The sequence below is a fragment of the Dipodomys spectabilis genome, unplaced genomic scaffold (assembly GCF_019054845.1).
Source record: "Dipodomys spectabilis isolate Male_0828 unplaced genomic scaffold, ASM1905484v1 ptg000264l, whole genome shotgun sequence".
NCBI classification, from domain to species: Eukaryota; Metazoa; Chordata; class Mammalia; order Rodentia; family Heteromyidae; genus Dipodomys; species Dipodomys spectabilis.
Genome location: NW_024870941.1, coordinates 2,592,392 through 2,617,328, shown reverse-complemented (window position 1 = coordinate 2,617,328; position 24,937 = coordinate 2,592,392). Strand labels below are relative to the sequence as shown.

General features: G+C 43.6%; 1 protein-coding gene across 1 annotated transcript; it reads left to right on the top strand.

The window, feature by feature from the left end:
• On the top strand, nucleotides 1-24,316 carry Hhla1 (HERV-H LTR-associating 1). The gene is made up of 16 exons (XM_042699931.1): nucleotides 1-79; nucleotides 1,534-1,593; nucleotides 3,862-3,918; nucleotides 5,162-5,242; nucleotides 7,200-7,283; nucleotides 7,377-7,460; nucleotides 11,658-11,741; nucleotides 12,284-12,340; nucleotides 12,429-12,521; nucleotides 13,869-14,105; nucleotides 16,330-16,557; nucleotides 18,396-18,464; nucleotides 19,236-19,310; nucleotides 21,426-21,582; nucleotides 22,681-22,763; nucleotides 24,273-24,316. Exons 1-16 carry the CDS (start codon nucleotides 1-3, stop codon nucleotides 24,314-24,316), a joined length of 1,572 nt encoding a protein of 523 aa, XP_042555865.1.
• Nucleotides 24,317-24,937: the final 621 nt, after the last annotated feature.

Genomic DNA, 24,937 nt, shown 5'->3' with positions numbered 1-24,937 from the left:
ATGCTACGTTTGCCGGTGCATGGTCCTCCGGTGAGGTTGTTTGTGGGCCTCGCGTGTGTCCTGACCCTCTCAAATGCAGGTGGGGCTGTCAGTTCTACAGAAGTCTGCTCTCTATGTAAATTTGGATCTCCACTGGGCTTTGAGAATCATGGTGGCCAACATTTTAAGCCACAACCCAAAGTTAGTCTGATCAAAATTGTAATCATAAATACCACTCCTGGAGTTCTTTCCCTTAGGCATTCTTTGCTTGAGTCCCACTCATGCAACAGAAGGCTGCTCACCTTCACGTCACCATCCTACACAGACCACCATCTTCTCCTTCCTGAACCACTGAGGAAACTTACTAGCCCATCTCCCTTCCTCTCCTCTTATCTCCTCGTGATTCACTCTTCACCATCAACATGAGTGATCTTTTGTAAACCTCATTACACACATCCTTGCGTTCCTCTATGATTCTTCTTCCATATGGTGTCACATTTACTCAATGATACCCTTCTCTTCAGGTAGTATCCTGGAGTATCTGCTCCGCAGGACCTCACTCACCTCACCTCTACCTGGCCCTGCAATAGCTCACCTCCTCCTCAGTGCTCCATCACCTTGGCCTTCAGTCAGCTCTTCCAAGAGATGCTTGAACTCACTACAGGTCTTGAACACGTGCTGGCCCCTACTCAGCGACTACCCCTCCCTCAGCCATCTAAATCCTACACAAGCATTATCCACCCTCAGATCCCAGATCTTCGCCTGGAAAGGCTTCCGGATCACCGATACAAGGCTTCTTGTCACCCATCCTAGCAATTCCCCTCCAAGTATTAAGGAATATTTGTAAGCATGGTCTTGAGTTCTTTGTGTCTGCCTCCTCTTTACGTACAATATCTCACTAGCTCTGGTGTTAACATTATCCATCACTAATGTAAGGTATATTAAATAGGTAGGTTTCAATTAGGTAGCAGATGAAGAGAATACCACGCCCTATTCGGGCAGAAGAAGTTTATTTACCGAACTGCTGCCCCCTGCCGTGCATGGTGGAGAGGCGTGGCTAAAAAGGAAAGGGGTGACCCACCCCGGGCCAGGACTGATCTAGGCCAGGGACAGGAAGAAATGTGGCCATGTGGGGAAAAGTATGGCCACACTGGATCCAGACATGACCTCAGAGTCTGGGACCCTCCTAGGGTCAGATGGGAGGCATGTGACCAAAGGTGCCCCAGGATATGTCCTAACAGGAGGGGAAGGTGACTGCTTCCAGGTCTGCCAGTTACCTAGGTAACAGATACTGGGCAGAAACTTAGCGGAGTAGGGAGGTATCCCTGTGCAGACCTTACAACTAGTATTATCATATTTCTTCAGTAACTATTTTATGAATGAATGAACAAACTACATATGGGATTTTTAAGCAAATCACATCAAAATTCAAGATCATAATTTTCTCCTCTATAAATTGGGTTATTTGGACTAAATTCTGTCTGATGGCAAATTTGGGTTAGAATTTCTCTGATGAAATGTGTTTGTTTGTTTGTTTGTTTGTTTTCACTTTACTGTCTGGCCCTAGAGGAGAAGACAAGCAAGAAAAGGGAATGACTTTCCTTCCTGGAGCAGGTGAACAGACAGGTCAAGTTTCTATCTGTTTGCCAGGTCAAGTTTCTTCCCTTTTCAACCACAAAGGGAGACCAGCTCTTCATCTAATGCCCTGATGTAGTAATGGTTTCATGAACTTTTTATTCTTTTGTTTAACCTTTATTTTTCTGGTCCTGGTGCTTAAACTTGGCCTAGGCTCTGTCCCTGAGCTTCTTTTGCTCAACCTAGTGCTCTAACACTTGAGCCACAGCACCACTTCCAGCTTTTTCAGAGTAATTTATTGGAGATAAGAGTCTCATGGACTTTTATGTCTAGGCTGGCTGTGAACCACAATCCTCAGATCTCAGCCTCCTGAGGAGCTGGGATTACAGGTGTGAGCCACCAACACCTAGTTGAGCTGCTCATTCTTTATGGTTTGTTGCATGCTTGAATTCTCAGAATGATATAGAATCCACAGAGGCTGTGAAGTTCTGTCAGTGATATGATTTATCACAGAGAAGTATTTTTACCTGTCATCACAGCCTTCATGATACTTTTGTCTGTCTTAGCCTTTCTTTTTTCTGATGGTGTAGAATTGGCTCTTCAGGGAGATGTTGAAAACTTGCAACCTAAAAGAGAAGAGACAGGGATGACATTCCTCTTCCTAAATGTTTTTGATGAACAAACAGTATTATTGTTTTCTATTCTTTTGTGATTTTTTTCTTGGGGGGGGGGAGATGGAAATTACTCTTTTATTTCCTAACATTTATTTTTAATTTGCTAGAGTATTTACCTAATTGAAATAACAAATAATATAAAAATATAGTTAAAATAGTCTCCCAAATCAGCTGGTTTTCTTTCCCAAAGAACACTAGTTGTACCAATATGTTCAGTAAAAATAGAATAACTCCCTATAAACATATGCATGACACTGGTAGACCTTGTATTTAATGAAACGAACCAGGCACTATATTCTTACACAGGGAAATGAAATAAAATGACCTGGTCAGAGAGCTGAGGTACCTGTGTTTTTGTTTTATCTTACTTTCTCTCCTGGCTGTGGAATTGAGGCCCTTTTCTGAGCTCCTAGGTCTGACTTTCCTCATTCTTCAAAGGATGTATAGGACAAGAAGATTTTTAAGGATGCTGTTGAGCATGTGAGGTTGTACTTCCAGGACCCTATTTCACTGGTGGGATCTTTTATTTTAGTGTCTGGAAATAAAGGTTTTAAAAAGGGAAGTGATGGAGCTGTCCTTGGAGAAACAGGTAAGGAGGCCAGCCCCAAAATCCCGACTTACTCAGGTATGTTTCTTACACTCTCTGTGTCGTCGTTTTCCCATCTATCAAATGGACATCAGACAGCTTCCAGTGGAGGGACCCAGGGGAAACAGATGCAGCAATGGTACTCATTAGACACTATGTTGAAAACAAACTATACAACTTGTGGGTGACGATGGGAGGGAAAAACTGGGGTGACATTGTCCAAAAAGAAATGTACAGATTATCTGACTTATGTAACTGTAACCCCTCTGCACATCAGCTTTATAATAACAATGTAAAAAATAAAAAGGTATCTTCTCACCCATATGAAAGATAGTCCATGCAAACAAAACCAAAACCAACTACAGTGTGGTTTTGACATCCTCTAATTCAAATCATGGATCCTCCGGTCTGGCACCTCCACAAGGAGACCTTCTCAATCCTGCTGGACCAGGTGAGTGTCCTTGTAAAGGTGCTCAGAACACTCCTCACATGTCATTACACACAAACTTCTTCCTCCTCTTCTTCTCCCTCCTCCTCCTCCTCCTCCCCCTCCTCCTTCTCCTTCTCTTCCTCCTCCTCCCCCTCCCCTTTCTCCTCTTCAAGCTGAAGATAATAGACTGGAAGTTCAACAGATCTAGATACTGGAAGTCCAGTGTCCCTATGCTTTCAAAGGGCTGCTACTCTGCATTCCTGTACAATTCAGAGGAAGCAGGTTTGAGCTTTTTGCTATTACTGTTCAGTGGTGCCAAGTGAGGCGAGTTACCTCTCCTCTTTGAGCCTCAGTTTCTTGACCTAGCTAAGGAGTTGGATACCCTAGCCTGTCCATGCTACAATTATTTATTAGCACACAGACTTCTAAGCGATACCAAGCCTAAGAAGATGAGAATCCGGAGGTGGGAGATCCTGGGGTCTGTATCCATCAGTGTCTCTAACTGGCCTCATGATGATGAGCCTAAGAGTTGCTACAGCAGAACTCCAAGCTTCTCCAGCTTCCTGGGACTGGGACTGGAGACTCTTGTTTGCTTAATAAAAACTTATCTTCCCCAGTGTCTGTTCTTAAGGAAGAGAAGAAGGAAGAGGCGATGACATTTCTTGCTACCACAGGTGAGTCGCTTACTTATTTCCATCATGCTATGGGAGTCTGAGATGCTCAGAAAAGTTTCTCACTTCTGTTTCCAGTCCTTACAATATACATAATGACATCTCTGTAATTATTGTCTGAACATCCAGTAAGAGTTGGAAAAAACAATTATTGACCAGTATTTCCATGTGGGCAACTGCTGTTTCCAAGTTCTCAAGGAATGCTTGGGAGAAGAGGGATTTTAACACTGCAGATCTCTCCACCTGCCTGCACACCAGCATCTTGGGGCTTTTTTTCCCCCTGACATCTGGGTCCTATCCAGGGCCTATTAAATCTGAGTGTCTGAGGATCAGAAATACAAATTTTTAAATACAATCTTCAGCTGGGCACTGGGGACTTATATCTATAATCCTAGCTATTCAAGAGGCTGAGATTTTAGGATTATGGTTTGAAGCGAGAGCAGAAAGACAAATCTCCAATTAACCAGCAAAAGGCTCGAACTGGAAGAATCGCACCAGCCATGAACAAATGAGCCAAGTAAGGTCCTGAGTCAACCTCCAGTATTGACACCAAAAAGATAAACAACAAGGAACCTTAGCCACATATTAGCGGTGCACACCTGTCATCCTGAATGCATAACAGGCTGAGATGGGGAGAGTTACATTCCATGCCAGCCTGGGCAGAAAAGTCTGTAAGATTCCATCTCGGTGGAAGAAGCTGGGAGTGGTGGTATATGCCAGTCATCTAGGCTACAGAATGGTGGTATAAGACAGGAGGATCACAATCCAGCCCATGTCTGGATGGAAAGCAAAATTCTGTCCCCAAAATAACCAGTGCAATAAAAAAAAAAGCTGAGTATGGCTATGTGATAAGAGCATGTGTCTAGCAAGCAGGAGCCTCTGGTTCAAACCCCAATTCCAACAACAACAACAACAAAATCTTCCCAGTAGATACCAATGACATCTATTGCATAATGCACTTGTTTCCAAATTCAGGGATGTTGAGAATACCTGTGAGGTCTTCGGGATTTGCAGGATGGAGGGAACACTTCCCACAGGATTATTTGTATCCAGGCTATCAAAGATACACTTCCTGAGGTCCTGGAAGAAAATGCCATTTGTTATGAAACCCCTGGCCTAGCACTTTGGTGTATATTCAGTATATATGTCTCAAGAGATAGATTATCTGCTCAAAATTCAGAAATGAGCAACTATTTCTGTTGCAGAGAAAAGCACACCAGGGCCATTGTCTTTGTATGTTCTTTAGAGCTCCCTGCCAAGTCTGTGGATCTGTCTGCGCTCAACCTGACGGAGCTTGTGAATGGGATGCTGAGTCGAGCTTTGAAAGGTAACCACTTGTATCACTATCATTCTTCTCCTGTGCCAGCTTCCCTTCTGGACTATGTATGGCCTGGGAGAAACACATTGCTCCTCTGCCTCTCCATGAGCCCATGTTCATAGGAAAGGATCCATTGTCCCACCATGAAGGAGAAGGTCTGTGAGTCTCCTGGAAGCTGACTGCACTCCACACATTCTATGTGTGTGCACCTTCATCATTGCCTTGGGGTGTGATGAATGCTTACAATATTATCCCAACAACTATTCCAATATTATTTCTATTGTTTCTTTCTAGAAATGATTATAATAAATTATATATGTACTTTAGGTTCTAGCAAAATAATTTACAGATAGCTTGTACTTTGTGACTGGGCAATTATGAATCAATAATAACCAAAATCAGAAGATTGAAGTTCAGGGGGTAGAACAATTCCCAAATAAGAGCAAAGCAAATCCCTCATTGAATTCCTTTCTTCCTTGGCTACTTATATTCCACGTTAGTCAGTAGATATTTATAGAACAGCTACCATGTGCCAGGCACTCACACTTGTAAGTATTGGGGGTAAGACAGTGGACAATGCTGGCAAAATATCCTTGTCTCAGGACAATCACATTTGCCCAAGCAAAGTAGATATGATAAGTGCTGTGCAGAATAAGGTAAGTAGAGGATTCTGATTCTAAACTGAGCTATACCAAGGTCTTTGTGAATGGATTCCTTAACCATAATTGCACAATGGGCACTTTGGCTTTAAACCTACTCCGTCACTTCTGCAGGGAGTGGCATCTGAGGCCTTATCCCAGCTCAGTCTCCACATTTGAAGCTGTAGGCACAGAGCTATGGCCCCTACCCTCTCCTTGCTCACATGAGAGTTGCCCTTGATGGGAGAGTCTGGGGAGGTCTGTGATAACCTGGCATGCTGGAGTTTTGTGGGAACTCTGGGGAAACTGAGGCATCAGAGGGGGGTGGGTCGCACTCCTGAGCTCTCTCCAATTCTATCCTGCCTTCTGCAGGGGCCTTTGTTGGGTTCTACCAAATATGACAGATCCGAAAGCTTCGGATTGTGCCTCCAAGATGCTCCGCTCTCGGCGCCTCACAAATCCTGGCAGGACCTCACTCCCATGTCACACAGGGAGCTGCGAAGGCGCGCCCATGGCTCATTTGTTGGAACTCAATGCCTGAGATGTAGCCCAGAGACTTTGAAACTGTCTATGGGACAAGAGGCCTGTGGTACACTTATTATCTACCCAGCCCCAGACTCGACACCTAGAGATTGTTTCCAGTGATCTTAGTTGGGCCCAAATGTGCCCTTATCAAGTACCACTGGTAACTCTTCTGATCAGAAAGGCCGGAGAAAACTGAGCGTTAAGGTACTCAAGTGTTGTGGCATACCCTCCATTCTCCAAAGGACCTTGTAAAATCCAGATCCGGGGCTTTCCTCCATGTATGGCTCCCTAGGGAGCTACAGGCGTGTGGGCACCACTGCAGACTGACATACATGCACCAAGCATCTGGGATCATTCATTCCAGCCACTATCCCAGAGGTTCACAAATTTATACAAATGAAAGGAACTTGACACACCCGCTAAAAGAATTCAGAATCCAGGGCATACCTGTCTCCAAAGACTTATTGCCTGTAGAGCTGTGAGAACATCTGTTCCTGTTGCTTAATCCACCAAGTATGTGAAATGGTATTACAGCAGGCCCAGGAAACGAATATACCCAGGACTCTTGTCCCTAGAGGTTCCGAGCTCTCAGCAGGTCACAGAGCCAGGTGACACCCACTGCTGGGGCAGATTTGTGTGCTTTCCTTTGGTTATTGGTTTTGTTTTTGTTGTGTTATTGTGTGTGTTTTTAAATCTTGGCTGATTACGCTATTGATCTCTGCTATGTTTGTTGATGGTACTGTTTCTTTACTACTATTCTGGCAGACATTTGGCTGTTTCTTCATCTCCTTCTCTTTCTGCAGAGAGCAAGAAGTTCTTCTCCTTGCTAACAGTTACATCCTACAGTTCCTTCGCCTTTCACAAGGTTTCCATCGCTATCTACAACAGTGAGTTCTGCCTGACTGCCTGTGGGGAATCAGGTGGGGGGGGGGGGGCGGCCTTAGGGTCAGGATCTCTGAATGAGTCATTTCTTTTCACAGTCTCCAATCCCAAGACAGTGGACCCTGCCACGTTTCCCACCAGGTACTGCTACTGCTTAAACAACCGTACCAATGACTTGTCAGGTGGGTGGAGCTGAGCTTCAACTTTGTAGTTTTTCCAAGCTTGCTTCTACTCGTTTAGATATATTTTTCCCCACAATAAGATAGGAAACACCTATTGCATTTAAGAGGGGGAACATTCATTGTCCCACATAATTCCTTTTCTGTTTTACTATAGAGAAACAGCTGAGCACACACTGAACCTTATATTCTTGCACTGTTATTTTAACTGCAAGATTAGGAAAGAACTTAAATTTATGTCACTATGGAAACAGTCAATTATATAGTCAACTTTGGAAAAGAGCTACAGACAATGCACATTGAGTATGGCCACACTTTTTCCCATGTATGGAAAAATTCCCCAAAAATTTTATTCAGGAAAAATAGTTTTAAAATAATACTCAGAATATGTCTTTGATGAAACTACACAAGACTGGACACCATATAGGCTATTACCTGTGAAAAGAAGACTGGAGTGTGTCCTTAGAAACTGGTGAGCATTTATTTATTAATATGGCCTTATAATATCTGGATATTTTTCAATGTCATTGTATTCATATGTTACTTATATAATGAAAACCTAGAAGTATTTGCTCCTTACATGTATGTAATTCTCAGTAATAGAAGTGAAAATTACTTCTACTGACCCACTCATACTGACCGCTCATTCAATAATATTTGGGTCTATATTTTTCCATTGATCGGAACTTTGGGAAAGATGTCTTGGTTATAATTAAATGATTAGATCTGGATTATTTTCTTCTGAGTATTATCAACTCTAACATATAACCTGCCTTTGAAAGCTTATTTTCACATATATTTTCCCTAAAAAATAACTTAAAACACAATATACTGTGATAGCAAATTTCCAGAGAACATGGAAAAAATATAATAAAGGAGCCAGAAACACCTGCTATCACAATATTCATAGGTTATCATTAGTCGCATTAAAAATATACTTTTGGTTCTGGTACTGGAGTCAGGAGAGAACATGGAAAAATATAATAAAGGAGCCAGAAACACCTGCTATCACAATATTCATAGGTTATCATTAGTCACATTAAAAATATACTTTTGGTTCTGGTACTGGAGTCAGGACCTTGTGCTCTCCCTTGGCTTTCAAAGTGCTGGTGCTCTATCATTTGACTGACACCTCCATTCTGGATTTTTGCTGGTTAACTGGAGATAAGAGTCTCACAGACCTTTCCGCCTGAGCTAACTCCAAACTGCAATTCCCTGATCCTAGCCACCTGAGTAGCTAGGATTACAGGCATGGGGCACCAGTGCCCAGCTGTTATTCACATCTTGATCAACATTATCTATAACCCATCAATCCATCCTGCCTGTCATTTAACATACTTTTCTAAAGTACCCATTTACTCCACTATCTACCCATGTAGCTGTCTATCCTACTCCACACACAGAACTATTCTCTACATTACTGCAACTATGAGCTGGCCTACAATAATAAGTAACCACTAGACAGGATAGCTTAAAGAAGTTAAATGTGTTTATGTGTGACAGTATATGCAGATATACCAAGGCCCCTTGGAACATTTGATGCTTTGGGGGCCCAGGATCCTTCTAGCTTGTTGCTCTGCCTTTCACAATAGGTTGCCTTTTGTTTTTGGTGTGAATAATGTTTTTCACCATATCTACATCTGGTCATGAGAAAAGGGCAAAAGGACTGGGAAAAATTCTCATTTGTTACAAACTTATAGTATAGAGATGTTTGTATTTCTCTCTTTTACATTGTTTGAAATTTAGCAACATGGCCACACCCACTTAGGCAAATATAGCAAAATTATGTTAAATCACTCTGCCTGCAACTAAAATTTGATGTTCTCTTACTAAAGAATTTTGGGAGAGTATGTCCAAACCAAGTATGCCTCATCTATTATATGAATAGATGGTATTCATGGAAAGATGGTACCATGGTTTTTTTAATTTGTCTCCTCTTGATGGAAATGTAGTTTATTCTGGGTACTTTTCAAACTATAAACAATGCTGTGAGGAACACCTGTACAAAATCAGTAGGAGTGCTTGTCCAATTATCTCAGTAGGATAAAGCCCTTGAAACAGAATTGTTGGCAGACAAGGAAATAATCTTGTGGTGATTCAAATCACTAAAATTTCTTCTAGAAATCTTGCATATGTTTATACCTTTATTAACAATGTTTGAATGCATCTGTCCACACCCTTGCGAAAACTGGGTATTAAGAAGACAGTCTAAAATCATTTTCCTACCTTATATCTAAAGGTATTCAGAAATAATTCATCTATGGGTACTATAGTAAATTAGATCATGAAATTGCCATCAAAAAAGAATACCTTTGAAATAATGATCACTTTATTTCTTCCCAGCCTATTAGACAGATCTGAAAAGCGGGTTCACGAAGTGGGGGAGGGGTTGGCAAGCAACATGTTGAAGGAATGGCTGTAGGAACATTGGGAAGAAAGGATGCTTTGGCTTACGTATACATTCTACCACCCTATAGGACTCTCCGAATCTCGAGGGGCAGAACCTGGACCGAGTTCTTGGTGTCTAGTTCCACAGCCTTTCTCATACCTTCTATGCAGTCTGAAGAGTGCATTCAAGCCTTGCATTTTATTAGCCTGTTAATGAGTCTTGATTTTCCATCAATGTAGCTTCTTCTGTATGTTTTCCCAACTCCCCAGAACCTAGCAGATGTCTGGCACACAGCAAATACTCAATGAATATTTATTAGGTAAATGAATTAATAAACAAAGGAGAAATTTGAGAAGTAGATGGAAATAGGTGGAATAAGTAACGAGACACTGCCTGTCTTCCATTTCTCCAAGATGGATGTAGAAGGAAGATGCCCACAGTTGCCAACTTTCGGCACAGATGGGAGTCTACGGCCACATGGTGCACTACTGTTTCTCTATCCAGGAAATTAATCACGTGTCCATGCAGACATAGCAAAATCACACCATGGCTCAGACTCACAGATAGCAATACTTACCTTCTGGTACTCTAGGCATACTGCACAAACCAGTGATTATCCTAGTACATATTCCTGAAGATCTTGGTTCTGGGTTTGCAGGCCAGCTTGTTTTGGTCTAAACTCATAATCTGATTAATTGCTAAAAAAGCATTTATACAAAGCAGAATGGGAAATCATCAGTGATCCCTAATACTTTTTTATTCTGAAAAAAAAAAAAACCTGCTTAAAAACGGCTCCTGCAGCAGGACCCTTTTTCTGATGGAGAATCCAAGATTTTTTTTTATCCCAAAGACCCATAGATGGACAGAAATGTAGCTGGAAGCCCCTTGTCAAGAAGTGTATCAGGCTGGGTGCCAGTGACTCCTAGCTACACAGGAGACTGAGATTTGAGGATTGTGGTTCAAAGCCAGCCCAGGCAGGAAAGTCCATTGAGACTCTTATCTTCAATTAACCATCAAAAAGTCAGGGCTGCAGCTCAAGTGGTAGAGTGCTAACCTTGAGAAAAAAGTTCAAGGACAATACCTAGTCCCTGAGTTCAAGCCAAGAACTGGCACACATGCACATGCACGCTCATGAACACACACACACACACACACACACACACACACACACACACACACAGAGACACACACACAGAAGTATATTAGGAAATCTTAGTGGTGTGTGGTGCTTACCATGTCAAGCAAAGGTCCTATTCAAATGTTGCTGAGAGAGAAAATTCTACAAGATCCCATAAACCTAAGTGCTGTAAATTCCTCCCAGGCTTCCTTTACAGCCCTCCAAACAAAAGAAGAGGTCCCGTCTGAGCATGTATCAAGGGCCTTTTCTCTTTTGATAGTCTGAAGTTTATAACCCTTTGCATTGTCCAATTCCAGCGCTGTAAGTTTACCTTACATATGTGTGTGCCTGATTACCCTCCAATGGATATGGTGTTCTGAAATAATTGAGTGAAGTGCCAGAAGGGATGGGGGGGGGGGTTCCAGAAAAGCCACCACTCACTGCCACAGCCCTGCCTAGCTCTGTGGCATGAGCAGAGTTGGGATGGGAATTGGGCAGTGCAGGAGAAAGGGGATAAGAAAACTACAGGGGATCCTAAGGTTTTCTGCTTATCAGAATTTCACCTATGATTACCATTCCTCAATTCATGGACCCATATCACACTTGTAAAATCTATTGGAAAATATCTACACGTAATATGTTTCCCCTTAAGTCTCCAAATCAGAAATTCCAACTTCCCCAATCTGTCTTGCAGATTTCACAGCCTTGCTGGTGGATATCATTGGAAATTCGACCAGCTACCTCACAGAGATCTTTAAGTCCACCTCCATCCTCTCAGGTGCGTTCATGTTGAAAGTGCCTCCCAAGTGTGTGATCTGGCTTTCATTGTGGAGTATTATCAGAACTAGCAGATTTCCCCATACCAGGCCCTGCCATAGGCCAGGCTGCCTAGTATCTGCAGATAAGCTCAATTTAGGCAATCAGCAGTGTGGAGACCTAGAGATTTAAGCAGTTAAGCATTGCAAATGAAGGGGTTGAGCTTTTACCAATTTGAAGATGGAGATGGGTAAACTGAGTCCAAGAGGAGTCAAGCAGGACTCAGGTTTGCATAGTGCATAGCCAGAACAGAGTTGATGTCATAACCAGAAGTGGACTGCATACAGGCTGTACCATCGGCCTGTATGTTAGACTGCCCCATGCCTCTCCTCCTTTACCCCTTCCAATGCAAAGAAAGAGGTCGCACAGCAAGTGTTTTCTCAAGAATAAAGAGTGGGTCTCCTCTCCTCCATCATCCTGAGCAGGTCCTTGCAGTCTAATTTTCACCCCAAATAAGACTTGCAGCCTCATGTCTAAGTCGTGGTCTGCGGGTTCTTCTTACAGTGAGCCAGACCAATGATTCAGACTGCATCTTCATCTGCGTGATGGCAGGGAGGTCAGGTGAGCAGCAGCAGCTTTGGAGATCCCCTGGGAGCCTTCAGTAGGACTGATGAACTCCAGGTTTCATCCTACTGGTGTGATTTGGCAGGAAGGAATCTCTCTGACTTCTGGGAGATGGCAGAACGATCCCCCGTGCTCAATTACACCTTCACCAGTAGTGTGGCTGTGGCTGGTGTCCTGGGTGAGTGTCAAGCGCCAGCTTCCTACCAAAGAGCCTGGGGGTTTGTGGTGTCCTGGTGAGTGTCAAGCTCCCAGCTTCTTACCAAAGAGCCCGGGGGCCCCCAAACCTGGGGCAGACAGGAGACTAGATGCTGACTTCAGACATTTTATTTACCCATCTATAATGTGTTTTTTGCTAAAAAAAAAAAAAAAGGCAAAAAATTTCAATATTTTAAATACACATGTGTATAACCATAAATATATAAAATATTTTAAATATATATAAATATAACTTACATATAAATATTTAAACCTTACAGATACATATTTAAATATATATTAATATATTCATACATATGTAGTTTTATATATATGTATATGTACATGTGTGTGTGCATATATTTCTACAGTCTCTTCAAAAGATGATCTGGGCACTCCAGATCCTTTCTCCTTCTGGAAAAGCAGCTTCTGTTTCTGTTCTCACATTAGCACAAATACCTTGCTCTGTACTTCCCACTGGCTCCTGACTCACGCATTATTGCTTGTATTTATTATCCAGCTTTCATGGGTATTTGAAACTTGGACCCTGTTTTAGTTGATAGATCAGGATGCTCTTAGCCCCAAGTCTAACCAGCCTGGGAGCCAGGCTCAGGCTAGTGATGGTAGGTAGTGTAAAAGGTCTAGATGGGAGACCTATGGGAGGGAAGAAGGCTGCAGAGCCATCTCCTGCCAGTGCATCGATTGGACCCTACCCACAGTTGTCTGTCAAAGGGACAAATGGGAATGGAAACCTAGAAAAGACAGAGGAAGAAAGCCTATAGGTTAGTAAGAGGCTCTCATCCTCCTCCATTTAATCCTTCCCTAGGGAAGGCATGAATTCAATTTAACACATGAGCCTCCTTCTCCTGGGGCACTGGATAGATTTCTTTGAAAACATCTACCAATCTGCCTGTACAGTGACTCTTCTCTCAAGCAGCCAATCCCGTAAATTCTACCACTGATTCCTGGAGGTTCCCACAGAGCAATAGAGCAAGCCTATCACCTCTCCCAATTCTCAATCCAGAGCCTGGTGGTGGCTGAGGACTATGAAGTAGAGAGAGGATTCTGGCTGCACTTGACATTACATGTCTGGCACTTCTATGTCTGTCACCTTCGCATTCTGCTGACAGTGACTCATCACGCAGCTTTTAGTGAGATTGACATTTTAGCTTCATTTGTTATTCAAGAAGGAACCTGTCTTTTGGTGACATTTGGTTCTGTCTGGAGGAAAGTTGAAATCTCAGCTTTTTGTATACTTGCTCTCCCATCATCTTCCGGTGACTCGATAGCATCAAACAGTCTAAAGCGGTCCCTGACTGTCTCCCTGAAGGTACAGCTACCAGAAAAGCCACAGAGACCTCCAGGCTAACAACCCAAAGCCAGCAGACACTACCAGAAGCAAGCCCCCCCAACTGGACCCAGAGCTCACACCGGGAGTCTGCTCCGAGGACCTTCCTATGGGCAGAAACAAGTTCTCCTTCTGAGAGAGAGGTTGAGGAGAACACGGCGAGGCTGATTCCTTCTACAGCCACACAGAGGGATCCCTCTCACACCCACTCAACTTCTGGTAAGGCAGTCTCCACGTTTTCTCCTCCTTCACTGAGCCCCTCAGATCACCCTAAACTCAAATAAATAAGTAAAATTCTTGCTATTATTGCTCTCCACCACTGGGAGATATGCTCAGGGGCGAAGCCTATGAGTCAGTATAGCTTCCAGTAGGTCAAGCAGCAAATGTCATGGGCACAATGCACTCCAAGCATTTATCTGTGTTTGTGACATTTTACTTTAAAACTGTTTAAAACTCAAAGAAATTGAAAGGATATGATCAAGGGTTGCTCCTGGATCATGCTCATTTCTCCAAATCCTCATACACTGTGGCACAAGGTAATTTTGTTTCAACAAAGTAGTTAGTGATCCCCCTGAGAAGTGGCAGGAAATGATGGAGTCAACATTTCATGGCATGGTTAGGTTAAGAGGTTAACCATATTGTGAACATGTTCATGGATTCACACCGGCATGAGATGATGCTACCAGTGGCTTACCAAGGGTCCCTCCAGTTCCCACAACCTAGCACACATGATCAGCCATGCTGCCCCCATTGAATACTCACAGACACCTGTGACTCCCTACTTGGAAATAATACAAAACTGAGGGGTTTTTTCCTTTCATTAAGCATCAATTAATTTATTGATTCACTCACTATAACATACATTTACTTTCAGCTACTAAAGCTGTTGAAAGCAGCTGTAAATGTCTCCCTTCTCTCCTGAGATCATCATCAAGTGAGAGACATAGGCAAGGAAACAGAGTCACCCGCCAGCCTTTAAAGAGCTATTGTATGAGGAGAGCCAGTGAGAGGATCTCCCACTCAACATAGAAAAGATAAGACTTGCCAGGTATTGGTGGCTCACACTTATAATCCTAGCTACTCAGAAGACTGAGATCTGAGGATCACAGTTCAAAGCCATCCTGGACAGGAAAGTCTGTGAGACTCATCTCTAACCAGTTAAGAACCAGAAGTGGAGCTGTGGCTCAAGGGGTAGCATTCCTACTAATGACAGAAAAAAAAGTGAAGAAAAGAGAAGACATGACTTGCTCAAGTGGGTAAGAATCAGCAAGACTCAGCAGACAACGAAACAATGAGGACAGAGTAGAAAGAATAACATTAACCTCATTAACTACAAAACATTTTAAATTTCTATACAAAAAAAGAGAGATCCCTGCCAACATGATAAGTAAATGGAATTAGAAAACTTCACTGTGTGATATGAAAATAGATGTGATTTTTAGAGACAAGAAAAGTTATAAGACACCTGTAGTTGTGACCAAAATGGGAAAGTTTGGTAAGAAAGACAACCAAGCTTTAATGAAATTAATAAAGGAATATTTAAATACACGATATTTAAATACCATGTTTTAGTGGAGAAATCAGTGTTTTAAACAGTTGTGTCCCCAACTTTTACTCACAGCTACTAAAACCACCACTGGGATCAATTTTGCAGAACTTGAGGAAAATTTTCTACTGTGAGAAACAATTTCTTAAAAACCAATTAAGGAAGATTTAGCATAAATAAGGAATTATTAGTATCACCTACTTTAATGATAGGCCTAAAAGTAATTATATAAGTCACTCAAAATTTACAAGGTGAGCCAGGCACCGGTGGCTCAGGCCTGTAATCCTAGCTACTCAGGAGGCTGAGATCTGAAGATCGCCATTTGAAACCAGCCCAGGCAGGAAAGTCCATAAGCTCTTATCTACAGTTCACCACCAAGAAGCCAGTAGTGGAGCTGTGGCTCAAGTGTTAGAGTGCTGGCCTTGAGCACAGAAGCTCAGGGGCAGCAGGGATAAGGCCCTGAGTTCAAGCCCCAGGACCAGCTTGAAAACAAAACAAAACAATAGCAGCAACAACAAAACACCTCACAGGTGGTAAAGGGGCACAGCTCATGTCTCCAGGCCTCTGCACCTCCATCTCTACAATCCTCCCATTATGTCATATGATTACAAAGCATTACTTAAATTTGATGCAGGGTCCACTGGCCCCTGAGCACAGTTCCTAACTGGTTTAGTGTTCAAGGGGTTTGGAGGATATGTCTGGTACACAGAGGCAAATTGCAGCTTGCTCTATTTATTCTAGTTCAGAATAAAGCTTAAACCCATGAATTATCTGCAGACATATGTGTTCTGTTGGTCCACGAATGCCATTTCTATGAATCTGCAATTTTTATATAAGAATATAAGAATAAGTGCTCAAACGTATCAGAGCCTTATGGCTGTCACTTTGAACACACAGCTTCAGGGAAGGTGACCAGAACACCACGGGTGACAGCCAGCAGACAGACATGGGCTTCTGCATTATCAGTGTCCAGGGCTCAGACCACGAATGAGAAGACACCTGGAGGTCCTCCCTGGAAAACCCGCACCCCCACATTCACATCCCCCCCAGAGGCCCAGGAGGCCATCGATTTTGCTGAGATATGGGCCGTGCCCAGCAAAGTGGCTCGGCCCAGTCCAGATTCAGGTAAGAGGGGACATTTACCCCAGTCCTCCTGTTTGAATGCCTTTCTAGATTTTGAAACAACCAATAGACAAAAAGACTAGTAGTACATGAGTGAGAAACAAAATTAACCCATCATTAACCATCATAAAGTCTTCTTTTTATCCCACCTCCTTTTCGTCTCCTCTGTGAATAAATGAATGAATGAATGATTCTTCCTCATAGGAATCCCTCACCTCCTCTTCTCTTATGTACAATCACTTTCCAAGTTTTCTTTCATTCATATCACTGTTAAACAAGGGACCAGTGGACATCAACCTAGTTTATTCCAGACCCAAACTGTCTTCAGGTATAGTGTTAATATGTATTATGATTACTATTAATCATTATGGCTATTCTGGGCATGTGTTGATATGTATGTTTTATTGTTGCTATTAATCATTATTGATATTTTTATATACACACATACATTTATACATACATATGTACACATGTATATCATTCATTAAGAATTCTTAACAGGCCGGTGCCAGTGGCTCACACCTGTAATCCTAGCTACTTAGGAGGCTTAGATCTGAGGATTGTGGTTCAAAGCCAGCCTGGGCAGGAAAGTCCATGAAACTCTTATCTCCAATAAACCACCAGAAAACTGGAAGTGGCACTGTAGCTCTAGTGGTATAACGCTAGCCTTGAGCTGAAGAGCTGAGGGACAGTGCTCAGGCCCAGAGTTCAAGCCCCATGATCAACAACAACACCAAAAAAAATTCTTAACAATTTCTTAGGGAATATTATTGGGAGGACTAAATGGATTTTGATAGACATAAATGCAACATCTTGAACTCAAAAATCTCAGTTGGACAATCAGGCCTTGGAAGGGTATTTTATTGGCTTTATCTATATGAACACCTGGCACAAGTTTCCCAGGCTTGAGTATCTATACTAACGCAGGGGAAAATGAAAGCTAAAGTGCTTTGGTCGGGTCCTCAGGACAGTGGAGGCCTCAGGCTGTGAGCTGCAAGCTATTTGGGACCCAGCTGAGTTGGAATCTCGGCCATATCCTTTCAGTCACATAGCCATGTCCTGCACCTCCCTGAATCCCATTTGCTCACCTCTGAAATGCGTGTTTTCAGAGTTGCTGTCATAGTTAGCTTCAGTGATGTCTGTGCCATGGCTGTCCTCATGCAACTCAGGGCCAGTCTGCTTGCCTGCCCTCCCCAACCCACGGTGGCACCTTGTGGCCAGCTGTGAGATTCAAGCCCTGGGTCCCTCACCTCAGGCCTCTAAAGTCCTCCAGACTAACTGCAAATGGACCTCAAAGACAAGCAACTCTGAACTTGTGTCCCTTAGACTGGTCCCTTTGTGAGAATTACATAGAAACACATCTAGGCAACATGCATTCACCGACAGAGTTGGGGGCATACAACGCAATGCTCCAAGAGAAACGCAAAGGAAAAGCTACCTCGCTAAGAAAACAACAGGAGTGCCCTATTGTCACGGACCTCCTGCACGCACTGGTCCGTGTGGATGGGCCCAGTGCTCACCTCCGCACTCACACAGCTTCACAGAGAGGCAGCACTGATAAAGGACACGCTACGACACTCCAGGCAGAGGAGCGTGATATGTGGGGAGCAGTTTGATAGCTGTCCCTCTGAGCCTCACCTAGCATCCTCGCCTACAGCTGAAACACCTCCATTGTGAGATCTATTTCCCCTTATCTCGGCCTAATCAACACTCTTCATTGCTGGTTTGGCTAAAGAGTAAACAATGTCTGGACAGGGCAGGCCGGGTGGCAGGGGGCATCTTCTCTAGGTGGGGACCCACTGAAAGAAATAACCACTCATGTCTCTCTCCCATCCTCTCAGGATCAGCCACCCCTGGTACACGGACTCCAAGTCCAACCAAGGCACCAGCCCCGAGAGATCCCCAGATGGGTAAGATGGCACCACTGGAGAAAGAAATCCAACACCATAGGATAAAGCAAAGATAGGGCGAGATGAGGTGCACCTGCATCATGGGCTCTGGTACAGGGAGGAAGCCAGCTTTTACATTTTGCTGGTTTTTACAAGGAGAGATACAGAACTGGTTTGTGAACTTTACTGTGGTGCTAACCCGGCCTGCGATCTTTGATAAACCATTTCCACTTGGCTACAAGTCCCTTACCAATTCAAGCAGTCTTTTTATTTTTATTTTTAATATATACATATTTATTATTGTAAAGATACTTACAGAGGGGTTACAGTTACATGAGCGAAGTAATGAGTGCATTTCCTATTGAGCATTGTTACCCCATCCTATGTTTCTCCCCTACCACCCCTTTCCTCCACACCTCCCCAACATCTCTCTTCCCCACCAAGAGATTTTATCTTTCTTGCTGTTCTTTTTAATGTACTTATAATGTATCATGTGATTTTTTTTTGTTTCTTTGTATGTTCTTCCCCCATGGTATAACCCCTGTTGTCACTGTATTTGATTCCGGTGTCCTGCATCTTGTATATATATTTTTCTAATCTGGGGAGGGGAAGGGAAATAATAAAATGCTGACATAAGGGTACAGGCTGACCCATTGTAACAATGAGATGTACAAGACACCATGTTTAAGCACACTTTATCCTTAAGGTTTTTCTGATTCTCCAGTTCTGCGTACAACCCAATGCCATTTCATTCTGAAGTTTTGTTTTAAATTCTGTTCTTGTCCTTTGTAGATGATGTCCCTGCAAGATGGCCACTCACCCCTGGAGAAGACGCAGCTTTGATTCCTGCACCCCACCGTGTATCAAGTGAGTAGCAGCATTTCACTGCTCTTCTTGTATTTATTGTGAAGGACGCTTCATGAGCTAATAAGGAGAGGTTTGCTTGACAATACGAGACTCCGACTGCTGGGGTGCAGATCCCAGTTCAGTCCTTGCTGTGAGGTGGTTTCTGGACATTCAAAAGGGTTCCAGTCTCCTCAACCTAAAGCAAGGCATATCACAGTGGTTGTGAGGGCTAGAAATGTCTCTGTTGTCATTTCTCTGTACTTTTGTATTACATACAGTGATGTTCATAAAGATGATGTGGGATTATAAGGCTCTGTGTAATAACGCTCAGCATCTATATAGGGTGCTGGGGACTACGCAAATGGAAGTTTCTCTCAGGACACGCATGGTTGTAGGCAGTGAGAGGGGGGAAAGGAAGGAAAGAGGACTCCAAAACCCAAGCCTCTCTCTTTACTTGTGGTTTCCTGTGGCTGTTTTCAAAAACCCCTACCTGCCCCATCCCTGTACACACACACACACACACACACACACACACACACACACACACATCCCTGCATACCCCATTCTTGTGCATCTGCGGGAAAGCTCATTCCTGGGCTTGTGGCTGTTGTCCAGAATTTCAGAGATGAGGTCATTTTTGTATCTTCTTTGGAGGATTGCTGCATTTCCCCCAGCTTTTAGAGCTCTTAGTCTCTTTTATTCTGTTATGACAGTTCCATACAAAGAGATTTCCCTCTCCCACTCCCACTTCTAGCTTTTCTAGCCCCCCTCCCCCCCCCCAAGTGTTCCGGGCCATTCAGTCACATGTTTACCTGGCATTAGCACATTAGCACATTATTACATTGCTGGAGTCTGCACAGTCACTGTCTGGTGACATTCAATGTCTGCGTCAACCATCACAGCCCATGTGAATGGTGAAGGGGCCTTTCAGAAGCAAAGACATGAGGGTGAGTCCTAAGGAGATCATACGCCCTCTCTAGCAGGAGTTACACAGAAACACAGTGGTGGTGAAGAGAGGTGGCTGTCAGATCACATTCTAGAAACGAGCTGACAATATCTGCCTCACAAGATCCTATGGGGATTAAATAAGATATGTAAAGATCTTACTGAAGTGCTTGAGTGTCAGTGAATAAAGTCCTGACACATGGGTGTGGATATTGGTCTATAGGGCTGAATGTTATAGTTAACTCAGGAAAAAGTGAGAGAAATATACATACTACTTGAGCCACTGATTCACTTCCAGTTTTGGGGGGGGGGGGGATGATTAATTGTAGATAAGAGTTTCAGGGATTCTTTCTGCCCAAGCTGGCTCCTACTCATGATCCTCAAATGTCAACCTCCTGAGTAGCTAGGATTATAGGCATGAGCCATTAATGCCTGCTCCTTTCTATATATTTTTGTAAAATCTTTCTTAACGTTATGGGTTCTTTTTTACTTTATAAATACATTGTTAATTAAACTTTTTGAAAACCTAAATAAATTCTTTAAAATATATGGTGAGTGCCTGTTAATGTTTCAAAGATGCCATACCAGAAAAATGCCAACACTGGATCAATGGAGATTTGTGAGGCACAGGGGATAACAGATCCAGTCAAAGGAAATCTCAAGTGATCCTGTTAGTGAATTTTTTCTTCCATTTTTGCTGGTACTGGGGGTTGAACTCAGAGCCTGGGCATTTCCTTTAGCCTTTTTGCGCAAGGCTGTTACTCTACCACTTGAGCCAGTTCCACTTCTGTTTACTGCTTAATTGGAGATAAGAGTCTCACAAACTTCCCTGTTCAGGATGGCTTTGAACCACAGTGCTCAGATTTCAGTCTCCTGAGTAGCTAGGATTACAGGCATGAGCATCTGGTGCCCCCCCTTGAGGTCTTCCTGCAGGAAACCAAGTCATCAGGGACTCTGAAAGCCACACCAGGTTGTCCCAACATGATTCATTTCCCTGCAGTGTTCTAGATCCTTGTCTAAGCCAACCCATTTCTGCTCTCTAGGAGCTTGATCATCACCTAGTCTCCTGATGCTTACCACTGTGTGTCCTGTCTGTCTCAACCAAACCATATTCACCTGGCCTAGGACTAAAGAAAGGGAAAGAGGTCAGCGAATGGCTTGATTTGACTTGCCTGAGATTGCATCTTCCAGGGTGTCCTCGGTTGCCCCTCAAAGAGGGATCCATGACAGCTGCTCCTCTTCCCACGGTCATCAGGAAGCTTAACCCGTGCTTGATGGAGCTGTGCCGCTACTTCCAGCAATGCCTCTGCGTGAGCCAGATGAGGGATTCCAGCTCAGAGACCATGAGGTCAGTTGGGCCGGCAGGGCCTTTCCATACCCAATATTCATAGGCTTTTGTTTAAAAGAAAAATTGTTTTGGCAGTACTAGGGTTTGAATGCAGGGCTTGTGCATAAGAGGCAGACACTCTATCACTGGAGCATGACTAACCCTTTGTGCTTTTGGATTCTATTTCGGAGTCTCATCTTTTTCCAAGGCAAGCAAGCTCCAGATGAGGATCCTTCAATAAGTGGTATTGTAGATATGCACCACCACATATGGATTGTGTGTTGAGACCGGGTCTCTATAATTTTCAGCTGTGTGATCCTTAAGCTTTGATTCCCCTTATCTCTATTTGCCAAATAGGTAGGGTTATTATAGGGGATGCACCTAGTATAGTCTTCTTATTCTGCCAGCAATGAGATAGTCAGACATCAAGTAATTTACAGACAGGTTATGGGAAATAGTGCAAGGAACGAATTTTCAAGCGAATCCTCTACTAAATTGTCATTGCATGGCCAGGATGTTTATTGCACTCTTGAGGTTAGTTTGGATGAATGAAGCTGAGCTGAGTTGAACTGTGTTGAGTTGGTCTGGCATTAATTGAGTGATGTTGCATTGAGTCAGGTGAATGGAGCTGAGTTGAATGGATCTCAGATAAACTGAGCTGTGCTCACTAGATTCTGTATGAGTGGAGGGGTGAGTTGAGTCAAGTCGAGCTGGAATGATTGGCTGAGCTGAGTTGGGCTGAATTGTGCTGAGTTGAGCTTGAACAACTGAACTGGATCGAGTTGAGCTGAGAAGAACTGAGCTGAGCTGAGCTGGGTTGAACGGTGCTGAGTTGAGTTGGGTTGAATTGAGCTGAACGGAAGTTAGTTGGTTTGAGCTATGCTGAGTTGAATTGAGTTGGAATGACTGAATGGAGCTGAGATGGGCTGGGCTGAATTGAGCTGATGAGTTAAACTGAATGGAGCTGAGCTGCCTTGAGATGAACAGAGCTGAGCTGAGTTCTGCTGAGATTACAGGTGTACAGCCCCACACCTCGCATGTCATTACTCTTCTGGTTCTCTGTCTTCTCGGTGTCAACACAGGACAGTGACTGTTTCTGGCTCTGATTTGAACCTTTAGGTACTGTCTAGAATTCTACTCTTGGTTTCTAAAGAATGCAACGTTGATCTGTGGGAGGGTGAAGAGAGTCTCGCACTCACACAGTAAGTACCAAACTTGGCGATGCTGTAGCTTCGCAGTGAATGTGTCCTACAGAAGATCGTGGGACTCTGAAAGGGTGTGTGGCATTACCAGGGGCCAGAAGCTCAGCTAATCACCACCAGGACAAAACGGAAGAAGTCTAGGCCAGTTCGGATTCTCCAGCCACTCACTTGATGCTTGCAATAGGGTATAAATACCCAGCATCAACTCAACTATACACTCTTACATATTGTGAGAACTGAGTCATCAGGAAAGTTAAAAAGATATAATACAATCAAAGATAAACTCAATGTAAACCCTTAAATTACAAAACAAGAGAAAATGTACGCAATGAATTCAAGGGACAGGGGAAGCGTGAAGTCCTAGAAAGGGCTTATGGCCCCTGTATCCTAGTCCTGAGGCTAGAAAAGCCTTATCACCAGCAGAAACACCTGATATCATCTCTGTTGGCTGATCTGCTGGTCCCCAAGCCAATGGTCTGTTCTGCTGATGGACCATGAGAGGAGGTCTGGCTTTAGCAGGGGCCACTGGAGTACTGAGCTCCTCCAGTCACCATTAGGTCTAAACAAAAAAAAAGTTTAAGTTATTATTTAGAATCATAATTAGGGGCTCTGGCCTCCTAGAAATCATGGAGCTATATTGAATTCTTTCAAAAATCCCTTCTTAATGTGACCTACATATGTACTGGATGGATGGTACGGGGGCCCTATCTTGACAATGTATTACCTTAAACAAACAACAGCAACAAAAAGAAAAACACAGCCACCAAATCCTTCCTGCAGCTCTTAGATCAGATGGGATCTTCCGCACCCAGGCCTACACTTCATAGACTTTATTCCTGTTCCTTTCGTCCTTCGTTGTCTCTCTCATCACAAGCTCTATCCCACGGCGTCTCTTAAAATCAAGCTCTGGCTCTTCTTTGTTTGCACACATGTCCTCTTCTTCTCTGGCATCCCTCTCCTTCGCTTCTTTCTTCTCCCTCAATTATGGGTCCTTTGTGTCTTAGAGAAAAATCTACCCTTCAACTTCTTCTGTTATTCTTCTACCAACAGCTTCCTTCTGCTGGGGGCAGGCATTGGGAGATGGAGGACACAAGTCAGGGAGAAGGATCTCTTTTCTTGGTGTGGGGAGAGGGGACCTCATGATCTAGTAAGTCTTCTGTCCTTCCATGTTAACCCCCCCACACACACACAACACGTTATGTTTCGTGAGCAGTATATTACTGAACTGAAATCAGCATCATGCAGTCTGGGAGACAAGTTAGATATGGCTGAGGATTGGGACAGGAGCATCGGACTGGGTGGAAACTACAGCTGCTCCTTTCTCTAGTGTGTTACTGACTAGCAAGGAAGTCTGGCGGAGCTCTGCCCGCTCCGGCTCACTCCAGCTGAGTCTCCATCCTGTGCACCTGCCCGCTTGCCCTCCGAAGACACTGACATGCCACTGGTGCTGTCAGAGTTTAATTTCTGTCTCTGTACTGTTCCCACCTCAGTGCCTTCTTGGTCTTTCAGCCTTGAAGCAGAAATGCCTTGAGAATGTCTGCAAGTCTGTATGAGGACCTGGTAGCCACTCCGGGCGTCCCTTACCCTCCGGCTATCCAGCCAGCTTGGCTCTGTTTGCAGAAGTCACCGTGGCTCCCGTGAGACCATCCATAAACTCTTAAGTGTTCCTTGTTTTGTTTTGTTTTGCTCTGAAGTAGCACTTTTCTCTCCTAGAATCTGTGAGAGGGATTGAAGGTAGAGGCCTCGTAGTTAATATAGTAATGCCAGGCTCTCCCAAACTCACAGGGGGCTTCGACCTCTGCTCAAGACACGACTGGTCCCTGCAGCAATCCTCATCACTGAAGAATTCCGAGAGTGGAGGGCACACACTAGTCTGAGCCTAGAAACTCTAACACAACACTCAAAGGACTTGAGGAAGACATCAAGAGGGCCATGTGCGAAGGGCAGAGCCCATACTCTGGAAAGCTTTACATGCAATATTTTCTATATTGTTGACCAAAATATGGCTACACACCCATCAGACTTGTCATGCTGTTGTTTGTAGATTTTCTTCCAAGATCCTAAGTCAGATGATGAAGACTTTTAGCCCAGATAAGGAGCAGAGATCTGTTTTTATTGACACTTTATTGTGATTTCTCTTCTGGGGTTTAACGAGCACCTTTGGGCTTAATGCT